Below are 11,730 nucleotides of genomic sequence, written 5' to 3' on the forward strand. Positions count from 1 at the left end.
GGGGAGGCCATTTGAGTAATTTGTCAACTAGAAAAAGACAATTTTTAAAAAGTGGTTGATTCACTTTTTTATGGAACGTAAATGCAATTACTTGCCCAATTTAAGTTAGTATAGTATTTGAAAATGGAGAAGGAGTTGTCAAATGAAACACTACTATGTGTTTGTGTCCAGTGAACTGTTCATTCAGAAGTGATACAGTTTTATAACCACTTTTATTTACCATGACACATTTCTAGAGGGGGAACACATACAAACTGGTTGTGATGCTGCTTTGTGTGTGTGATAGGAGGAAAGGAGTAGGGGATGAAAGAAGGGGCCAGAAAAGTAGTCACATTATTTTTACTTTTATTTTTTTGGAAGAAAGATTGGATAATCTTTTGCAAGATTTGAATGTCATCTTCTCATACTTTCAATTGTGTATCTTGTTTTTGTTTGTGTTTTTGTTGTTTTTTTAATTTGAAGGTTATATAAAACATGTCTATTCTTGCAATAGTTATAAATATGTAATATAATTATTTACCCAGAGCTATTGTCTTTTAATTATACCAGAAATACACATAATGTGTTAAAATGAATGTTTCATAAGTGGTTTTATTTACTAAAGAAAATGTAAACCTTATTATACTTAAACTCTTATATATATGAACATGCTTAAGAGAAATATTTATTAAAACCTTGGCAGTAATAAAGAATTTCAAGCTAGTCTTAGGTTATGTTTCAAGTTTAACATGGCCTTTTATTTGTTGGGTTTTGGGTTTTGTTTCCAGTTTTTTAGAACCTAAAATCAATGCTCGACCCAGAGGTTTTCTGCATTATTAGTTTATTTTAAAAATATATAGTTGGTCATTAATGAATGCTGTGAAATCACATATGCAAGCAATAGACCTACAATTGTTAGGATTTTGAGAGATTTTATCTTGGGTGTTTAAGCATTACAGTGAAGTAGAAAAGAGCAATCAGTTGAATAATTTTTCTCTTGTGTTATTATTCAGATTTAAATTATTCTAGCACATTTATTTCAAATTTATCTAACTTTATTCTGTGCTGTCAGATGTGGTAGCACTGACTTAAGTGAAACTCTCATCCTGTTTCTCAGCAAGTATTTATCAAGCTACCTACAGCTTTCCTAAATTTTGTTAAATAAAGAATGCATTTGTGTTTTGAAACACTAGAATAGCTTCTAAAATTAGGAAAGCCAACTGAGTGTCTGAGGGGGATGTGGAAATTTGAAAAAAAAAACCCAGACGGAGTTCTTTTTTAGCACTTATGGGTTGTTGAATATGTTGTTTGCAGGCACAGTGGAAGAAAGGCCAAAAAATAGTTCTCAAGTTTGGACAAAAGCATGTGGTTTCTTCAGCCAGGTCAGCAGATCCTTGCATGTTCTGCTGCAGAACAGTTTGATGTCAGTATATTAATTGATGTGTTTTTGCTTAATTCATATATTTATTCCATTAGAAGTTTTAATAAAAACAAACCACAAAACCTCAGAAACCCACACCAAAACCAACCAACCAAAAACCCTCTCTAAATCCTGTAGCCTCTAAAAGAAAAGCACTGTGTTTCCTAGTTGATGTGTTGCTGGAATACTTATATTCAAGTGTTGCAGACCTGGGCTCAACAGAAGAGATTTCTAGAAGAAGTCTGACCCAAAAGGCACTTTTGCTGGGTTTTGACCCATCTGCTCCTCTGGAATCTTTGCTCTGAACAGGGTTTTCTTTTTCTAGAGCCTCCCTGCTGTGCCAAGCAAACTCACTCTTGTACCTTTACCACACCCTGGTCATTATCAAAGTAGCCAAGTCTGCTGCACAAGGGCAGTGTATGTTGCCCTTTGAAGGGGTTGTGAGAAGACAAGCTTGGAGTTTTTTCTAAAAACAGCCTCTTCCTTGTGATGGAAGAATGGCTGCTTTGTAGCTTTTCATTTTTATTTCAAACTTACAAAAGTTAAATTCCCTGGTTGTGCAAATACCTATTTGAAAAAATAAATATTGATAGTGACTTGCTTGGAGTCTGTTGTATTTAATGATACTTTGGGGGTTACTGTGTTTTAATTTTCCTTTAAAATTTAACAGTAAATAAAATCATATTTTTCAGAGGAAATCTCTCATTTTTTATCTTCAACAGCATAAGGAGCCAGACTTAAATTGGAACATAAAATCTCAAGTGCTATAAACCCATCAAAATATATACATTTTATGATAATACACATATCTGAAAAGTAGCACAGGCAGTTTCCAGCTGAAATAGATGCCCTGAGGGGGAACAGAAAATCTGGAAAGCCGAATGAAAAGGTTCAGCCTGGTTTTACAGTCTGGCAGAAGGAAAGCACTGTCCTGAGATTAGGGGATTGAGCAAAAAGCCGGCGTGCAGAATTGTGGCGTTTTATATAATGGCTTTAGGAAATATCCTCTAGGACCCAGTGGAAATGTTTGGTGAGGCAAACTTCATGAGTAATGGCCAATCATTAAGCAGTCATGAGGGGAGAGCTTGGAGCAAGGAGCCTCTGAAAGCCTGTGGAAAACATCACAGTGGGGAAGCAGTGTTTCTGCCACCGATCGCTGATGAACACACGGCGCCGGAATCAAATCTGATTCAATGTTGAAAGCCTGGGGCACTTGTACTGCAGGAGGTCACTGGAGTGCAGCGTGCCCAGCTCCTGTTCGCAGCAAGATGCCTTGTTTTGCAAAACTCCTTTTGTTAATCTTGTGTTTAGTTCTTTTTGTGGAAAGCAGAAAACACAGGAGGAGGAGGTGGACAAGCCAGCTGGAGGTGCAGAAGGCAAGGTAAGGGTAATTAAAACATATTTCCTTCCTTGGAGTGTTACAGATTCATCACTACATGGACATAAAAATCTGCCCTGTTAGTGTCTGTGTATATTGTCTGTGCAAACAGCTTTATAGCTAATGTTTTTATAATAGTCTCTGGTAGTATAATCAGTTTTAACTGCAAATGGACACATTGAATGCTAATGTTAATTAACTCTTGATGAGGCAGGTTTTGCAGAATTTCTCACTTCAGTGTGGATTGTGGTAAAAATATTCTCAGCCCTGTGTGAATTGCTGAGACAATTCAGAGAAGTTTCAATTAATATTCAGATCTGCACATTGTTTCAGTACTGTTTCAAGAGCAGGTTATTTACTTAGTTTGCTGGGCTGTCTGTGCTACTTCTGTTCACTCAAAACTGCATGTTGTTCTCTAACAGTTTGAGGTGGGGATATCAGTTAGTATGTGTGATCCTAAATTAAAAACAAATAAATCCCTGGGAGTTACCCAGGGATTGTAAAATTAACAATATATTTTGAAGAAATACATGGAAATGTTAAAAAGGTATTTTAAAGGCAAACAAAGGCACAAGGAAGAGTTAAAGGTCTTAGTAAAGTTTATTAGATTTACTGTTGCTGAGATTTGACCAGAGGTTTACATTAGGAAAGATAATCTTCCAAACCTGTCAGACAGTCCAAAGTATGTTATCCTTTTTTGTAGTTATGTCATCCAGTGGCAATTATATCTTACAAGACTGTTCATTGTTTGAAGGGCTCAAAAATAAAATGGGGTTAATCCATCTTATTAAATGGTTTCACTGTGGCTGTAAACCATCTTTTCATTTATTTTGTTGTGTTTTTTTGGTATGACACTCAACACTTTTTACAGGGAGTGTTGTCTTGAATGTTGTTGTGACATAATTGAAATAAAAGAAAACTAATATGCTCTCATATTTACACTACTTATTGAAAAAATGCAGTAGCATCTGCTTTTAGTGACAAAGGTTATAAAGCTGAAACAGCTGGGGGCTGATCCTGAAATCCTAAACCTAACTGAAGTTTTGCCACTGATTTCCACAAAATCTTCATTTAACTCTAAAGATTTTTTCTGTTTCTGGGAAAATATGGGGGATTCAACAGTAGCATTTTCTTGCAAACCATCCACATGTACAAACCATCCACATTATCTACTTTGAAGTAACAAAACAGTGTATTTCTTTTAAATGTGACTTTATCTGAAAGTGTTGCCGTTCTCTGTGTTAGGAAGTTGGCTGAATGGTTTGTATTTTATTTAAACATTGCAAGATTACATGTTTAATTAAACGTTGCAATTTTACATTTTTTACAGTGATGGGGTTTTTTTGTCAAGTTGTGATAGAGTGGAAATCAAATCACTGCTAAAATTATTTATATAGATCAGCATAAAGAATGACTGATACTGTTTGGTTTCCTGTGAAATGCTGATTTTAATGAACAGTTTTCCAGCCACATAGAAGCTGAAGAACTGTATGTCTTTTATACATGTATTTTTACATGTCCTATGCAAACAGTGTACTATTTAAAAGTATGTAAAAGTAGGTATTAGAGGCTATTAAATGTAAAAGACATATTAAATACAGAGAATTAAAAAAAAAATAGATGTATGAAACAATGACACATATATCTTAAATTTGCAGTTCCATAGAAAATACAGTTGTTTGAACCAGCAACGAGTAGAGGACTGTTCTAATAGAAACAAATCAGACGTTCCTATGCTGGTTTTCTAATCCTGTAAGACAGTTGAAAACAGTGTCCATTTTAGTAACTCCATCATGTTTCTGCTTAGTATTTCTCCTGCTGACTTACCATAAGAAATGCAGTAAGTTCACAGTAAACATATTAACCAAGAAAACTTATTTCTTTGGGAATATACCTTTTAGAAGGCTGATATTTTGTGTCCTTTAAGGTGATAGATAAACCTGATCTAAAGATCTTTATATTGATTTCAAGAAGTTTGCTTGGGTTGTGTAAGTACAGAACATCTTCAGCTCTGTAGTTCATTGTTTGAATGGTCATAGAGATTTGTTGTATGGAGGTCCTTGCCCACAGAGCTCTGAGGGTTTGGGGTAGCTGGTCCTGCAGGTGCCAAGACAACCGTCTGCCAAGTGTGAGCTGAGAAGTTGAGCCTTCATGGGAAAGGAAAATGCTAAAGCCATGTTAGGGTGGTGGAGGTCACAGAATTGCTGGAGTTGGAAGGGACCTCTAGAGGTCATCCAGTCCAACTCCTCTACTAAGGCAGGATCCCCTAGAGCATATTGCTCAGGACTGCATCCATGTGGATGGAATACTTCCAGAGAAGGAGACTCCACAACCCCCCTGGGCAGCCTGTCCCAGTGCTCTGTCAACCTCACTGTAAAGAAAATTTTCCTCTTATTCAAATGGAGCTTCCCATGTTCCAGCTTGTGCCCGTTGCCTCTCATCCTGTCACTGGGAACTACTGAAAGAGTCTGGCTCCATCCTTCCTGCACCCACCCTTTAGATACTTATAGGAATTAATAAGGTCTCCTCTCAGCCCTCTCTTCTCCAGGCTACAGAGTCCCAGCTCTCTCAGCCGCTCCTCATAAGGGAGATGCTCCAATTCCCCAGTCATCTTTGTTGCCCTTGGCTGGACTCTCTCTAGTAGTTCCCTGTCTCTCTTGAACTGGGGAGCCCAGAACTGGACAGAATGTTCCAGATGTGGCCTCACCAGGGCAGAGGAGAGGGGGAGAATGACCTCTTTTGACCTACTGGCCACACTCTTCCTTATGCACCCCAGGATTCCATTGGCCTTCTTGGCAACAAGGGCACATTCCTAGCTGATGGGTAATTTAATATCTACCAGGACTCCCAGATCCTTCTCCTCAGAACTGCTTTCCAGCAGGTCCACCCCTAACCTATATTGGTGCTTGGGGTTCTTCCTCCCCAAGTGCAGGACCCTACACTTGCCCTCGTTGAACCTCATTAGTTTTCTCTCAGCCCAGCTCTCCAGCCTGTCCAGGTCACACTGGATGGCAGCACAGCCCTCTAGAGTGTCAGCCACAATTCTAACAAAAAGTAGCTGGAAAGGAAAATAGAAACAGTTTAGGGCAATAATGGAGAAGCCTTTACAGAAACTTAATATCCTCACAAAAGACAGTTTGATCAAACTCATCCCACATTAGTGAAGTGTAAACAGCAATAAAGTTACATATGAAAAACATGTCCCAAGAAGAAATGCATGGCTTTAAATGAATAGTGGTTAACTGCAGAGAGTATGTAAAGCTGAAGGAAATTGACAAATCTATAATCAGAAGTGCTAAAGACCATCAGGGAGGATTCATGAGGTACCCATGATCAGGTTGTCAGTAAAGGTGCCCAACAAGCAGGAGGGTTCGACACATCCTTCAGCTCTGCAAAGGCACTGGTGGCTGCATTCAACGTGGCTGCAGATAAGGAGATGCTTCCTATCCCAAACAGTGGTGGAGTGGCAGGGGATAACTGCCAGAGAGGGTCAGAAGACACTAGCATATCTGATGTCACTTAGTGTTATAAAGAATGGAGCTTTTTAAAACAAACCCAGGTTTGCCTTTGGATTAAAGAGTAGTTATACCTTTCAAAGGCTGCGAGGCTTGCCTGTCATTAAAAATAGCTTTATACAAAATCTTTGTAAATGGATTAAATTGATTAAAAATTAAATGACAGACCTCTGACTGTAAATTCTGAATCATCAGTCATGTAGCAGAGGGATTTGGCATGAACTGATGATTAAATGCTGGCTATTAAATCCAGCTCCTGGCTCAGGAAGTTCCTGAAAACCTCTGTTTTCTTCCTAAGGCAGTGTTGGTGTCCCCAGCCAGCCCTCTGAACCCTCGGCAACCACAGACTTATTCTTAGCAACTTTCCTGTGTGCTAAGGGCTGTTTGACAGTTTTAAAAGAGAGCTTGGCATTTCAATGAGGCTGTGCCATCAGTGTACGAGGTGGCATTGTACTACCAGCTGTTTTCCATGCTCTTTCCTCCAGCAGCATGCAATCCAAAGTTTTACTGGATTTTTAGTTTGCTTTTTCCCCCCCCCTCATTCTTTGAGTAGAGAGATTTGATTTAACATTCACTGCTACTTTGGCCTTTCACTGATGGTCAGGCAGACACAGGAAGATCATCATTCTCCACTTGCAACTGTTCAGGCACAGGGGCAGTGCTGCAGACTGCGAAGTGGAGAGCTTTGGTAGCAGCCCTTATCTTTGCAAAGAAACAAGCCTACCCCTGCAGCAAAGCAGCTAAAAGCTAAACTTTTGCCTCCGACCATTCCCATGAATGGCTGTGCTTGGTTTCATCCCCCTGCTTTTAGGTAACTGCTAATGCAGCCGTGTTAGTGGGAGCATGTTTGCTCCAGCTGGCTCTTTTGTACAGGCAGCAGGGAGAGAGATGCTCTGACATCTCAATTTGAACAGGAGCGTAAAGTGAGGTGAGTCGGATCCAAATTTCCCTATTTAGTATGTGCTCTGGAGCACATGGGATTTTAGTTTAAAGGGCTTTTATTCCTTCAGGACATCCATTCAGTCTAATTTTTTAAACTCTGTTGCTTCTTTTTGACCTCCTTATTAAAGTAAAGGGGTTATCAGTGTTAGCAGTCTCTGTCAATGCCTCTTTGGGTTTATTGTTTCTTTTCTGAATTTAATGTTTTGTTGGGAAACTTTTCTTTTGATTTGTGACTGATGCACCCTTTGCTCATATTCATCATGCTTTGTATTTTAATGACCCTAAAGCACATCGAGGGTCTCTCCACAGCCACACTGATGTGTGTGGTAATGGTATTGTAAACTCTGAATTGTTGACCAAGATTTAAAACCTAATTCACTCTAATTTTTCTCTCTGTAGTAGTCCCTTTATTTTGCCTCCACATTTTTTTGTTTTTTCCTGTCAGTAATATTTCTCCCATGCTGGGAAACTAATCTGAACTCTAGTGGGAGGTGTCCCTGCCCGTGGCACGGGGATTTGAACTAGGTGATATTTAAGGTCCTTTCCAACCCAAATGATGCTATGGTTCTGTGAAAACTTTTGTATAAAATTATTTCTAATTACTATTATTCATTTTAGTAAGTTACTGTCAAATGGCTAAAATGCAGTAATATTTATAACTTTGTCAGATCTTATGCCCAGAGCAAAGGAATTAAGGAACCTTTATGCTCCAAGTCCTCTTTCCTGCACCACTGGGGAACAGCTAGGGATGCTGATGTGGATTTACTTCCAGATTGCATGCAGTATGTGTCTGTCTGCTGTTCAGTTATCCCATTACATTATTTTAGTTACTTTCTTGCACTTTTCTTGGAGGCCTGTTGTCATACTTGTTCTACTGTTATCATATAATCTCTCAAATAAAAGGTTAGAATTTTTTCTCACTTAATATTCAGAAGGATTGCAGATCTTGTTCACTTCTTTGGATAAACCCCCACTTTTCCTGCTGCTGTGGAGGGAAATGGGTGATTTTGTCACTGTGCAAAGCCACAAGGCAAAGCGAGCCCACACGAAGGGCTGGTGTTTGTGGGGCAGGGTGTCTCAGAGCAGCGTGTGACATTGCGTGACCACTGTCAGAAAGAGCTTTTGCGTGATCCTGGCACCCTGATACCCAGCCAAGTCCTGGCTGGGTGATGTGTGGGGCAGAGCCAGCTGCTTCTGCTGCTTCTCGCTGGGTCATGGTTGGTGCATCCTGGCTCCTCTGTCGACAACGTTCCCTCCACCTCGTGCCTCCCGGGGGCTGTGGTGTCCGGGACACAGAGAGCACCATCCATGTCCATCTTGGAGCCGCACAGAGACGGGCCCAGGCTGGAGCCAGGGCCGTGCAGGGCCATGTGGGGCTGCCCAGGCTGTGCGGGGCCATGTGGGGCTGCCCAGGCTGAGCAGGGCCATGTGGGGCTGCCCAGGCTGAGCAGGGCCATGTGGGGCTGCCCAGGCTGAGCAGGGCCACGTGGGGCTGCTGCCCAGGCCGTGCTGCCCAGCCGTGCTGGCGCTGCCATCCGGGCCCCGCTTCCTCCCCCGGGGCTGCGCCCATAGGGCTGTGGCAGCTCCTGAGGCCTGAAGTGGGGCAGGGAGGTGCCAGCCCCAGCTGCAGGTCGGGCACAGGGGCCTCAGACCCAGGCTGTTGCTGTCTTTTGCAGCCTCTCCTACAGAAGGAATCACGATGTGACCAAAACTTGGAGAGGAAAGACGGAGCAGCTTCTTAGAGTCAACGACCATGACTTCAGCATGCGACCGGCTTTTGGAGGTGAGAATAAAATGGTTCTGTTCATTTCATGCTAGTCTAATTAAAGTTTGTCTAATTTCCTAATTAACCATCTATTTAATAAACAAACAAACAAACCAACAAACCAAACACAACAAAACAAACCTCTTCCCCTTGCCAGATGCACCAGTGTGAAGGGAAACGAGTTGAGTGGTCTCAGGAAATATTCAAGGCAATTTACAGAGGCCTCGTCCTCCCCTCACAGCCCTCTGTGCTCTGAACGGCTCCTATGCTGTTTCCTGTCACTGAAGTTAGTCCATAAGCTAACACGGACTGCATTTGTTTTGACCCTTAGGGAGTTATCTCCATGTCAGTGACCTTGTTCTAACTAGCAGATGTTCAGATATTATTTACAGATATTAATATTGAAAGATTATGTAAATGTTTGGTTTGTTGCCGTCCTTAAACATCCATTTTAAGCGTTTCATCTATGACATCTCGTATTTTACAGGGAGCCTGTGAATAAGCAGCTTTAGCTGATACCTAAAATAGCTGTATCTTCATTGCTGAGAAACAGCCTAATGCTGCACTTTTATTATATTTCTTCATAGCCTACTAGCTCAGCATCAGCTGGTCCTCACTGCCCTTTCTGGGCAGTATTTTGTCAGGATGGATGAATGGTGGGGAGAATGAAGCATAGGTGGTTCACTCAGGGTTACTAGTGAAGGCTGGAATAAATCTTGCTTCTCCCTCAATGACCAGCTGTCAGTGAGAGGCAGAGGAACAAAGCTCTATGCAGTCATGGGGCAGCTGATGAATGTATCCTGGTGGTGGCTGCCTGGGAGCTGTCTGCACCTAGGAGGTCCCAAACATGTATATATTCATAAAAAAAAAATAATTAAAAAAAAATAATTATATATATATATATATATGCACGCACACACACGCAGAGACGCTGAGGAGTCTTTTGCAACCTCCAGACATGGGATGACGTGCACAAAATACCTGGCAGCAAAGAAGTCTCAAACCTGCTTGTTTGCCATGTAGATATTTTTATCTCAGGGCCTAGGTTTGCCTTAGTCCTTCAAAAATAGAGGAGGCAACAGAAAGATTGTCTTAGAGAAACACAATGAGCCTTTGAAATCACAGCTAAAGAGAAAAATTAAAGAGATGTCACAAAGTTTTAATCTCAGAGCTGGAGTGGCAAACTGACTCCAGGCATTTTCATGGTAGCACATTCTTCTAAAGCCTAATGCAGTGATAAAAAATAAAAACCATTTTTGTGTCACAGAATCAGAGAATCTTCATGGTTGGAAAGGACCTCTGAGATCACCAAGTCCAACCATCAACACACAAAAAGCCCGGACAAACACAAACAACCACACACACCCCAGCAAAAAACACCCATCAAAAAACCCACCTCAGCCACTAGAGCGTGCCCTGAAGTGCCACATCTACATGTTTCTTGAATACCTCCAAGTATGGTGACTCCACCACCTCCCTGGGCAGGCTGTTCCACACTTTCAGTATAGAAATTCTTCCTAATATCCAATCTAAACTTCCCCAGCCACAACTTCAGGCTGTTTCTTCTGGTCCAGTTGTTATTTACTTGGGAGAAGAGGTCAACGCCCACCTCCCTGCAACCTCCTTTCAGGTAGTTGTAGAGGGCAATGAGGACTCCCCTCAGCCTCTTCTCCAAACTGAACATCCTCAGTTCCCTCAGCTGCTCTTTGTGTGACTTGTTCTTCAGACCCTTCACCAGCTTGATGGATCTTCTCTGGACATACCCCAGCACCTCAATGTCCCTGTAGTGAGGGGCCCAGAACTGAACACAGTGCTCAAGGTGCAGCCTCAGCAGTGCTGAGTGCAGGGGCACAACTTCCCTGCTCCTGCTGATCACACTATTCCTGATACAAACCAGGATGCTGTTGGCCTTCTTGGCCACCTGGGCACACTGCTGGCTCATGTTCATTCATGCAGAACCCAACACTTGCCCTTATTGAGCCTCATACAATTGGCCCTGGCCCTTCAATCCAGCCTGTCCAGCTCCCTCTGCAGAGGCTTCCTACCCTCTAGCACATTGACACTCCCACCCCTTTTGTTGTTGTCTGCAAACTTATGGAGGGTGCACTCAATCCCCTCATCCAGATTGATAAAGATCATTGATAAAGATGCTGAACAAGACTGGCTGCAAAACCGAGCCTTGAGAGACACCACTGGTGATCAGCTGCAACTGGATTTAACCCCATTTACCACAATTCTGGACTTAGCCATCCAGCCAGTTTTTTACCCAGTGAAGAGTTCACTTGTCTATGTCATGATTTACCAGCTTCTCCAGGAGAATGCTGTGGGAGATGGTGTCCAAGGCCTTCCCAAAGTCTAGGTAGACAACGTCCATAGCCTTCCCCTCATCCAAAAGGCAGGTCATATGGTCATAGAAAGAGATCAGTAGAAGTTGTCCCATCAGCCTTGGGAGCCTTGTGCTTCAGGTCACTTAAGTCCTCTCTCAACATGCAAGTATAAATATCCCTCTCAGAATGAAAAACTCTTTTCTACTTCCAACTTTTATATAATCAAATTTTTCAAGGACTGTGCAAGTGTCTTGATCTTGCTCTGAAGCTGCTACTGTGCTGCATCTGAGATGCAAGGGGATCGTTTATTGGCAGATTCATATCTGTGTTATAAGTGGAAATCCGTGACTTTACGAAGTTTTTTAACAGTTCAGGGTTTGCTTTCTGGTCATATTGGTCCTGCT

General features: G+C 41.7%; 1 protein-coding gene across 1 annotated transcript in view; it reads left to right on the plus strand.

The window, feature by feature from the left end:
* The first annotated feature begins 2,592 nt into the window (after positions 1-2,592).
* The window catches only part of GABRR2 (gamma-aminobutyric acid (GABA) A receptor, rho 2), a 27,333-nt gene continuing 18,195 nt past the window's right edge, over positions 2,593-11,730 (plus strand). Inside the window, exons 1-2 of the mRNA XM_010000506.1 lie at positions 2,593-2,780; positions 8,911-9,017. Coding sequence (XP_009998808.1) covers positions 2,593-2,780; positions 8,911-9,017 — 295 coding nt within the window. The remainder of the gene's footprint in view (positions 2,781-8,910; positions 9,018-11,730) is intronic.

Source organism: Chaetura pelagica, unplaced genomic scaffold, assembly GCF_000747805.2.
Source record: "Chaetura pelagica isolate M959 unplaced genomic scaffold, ChaPel_1.0 scaffold174, whole genome shotgun sequence".
NCBI lineage: Eukaryota > Metazoa > Chordata > Aves > Apodiformes > Apodidae > Chaetura > Chaetura pelagica.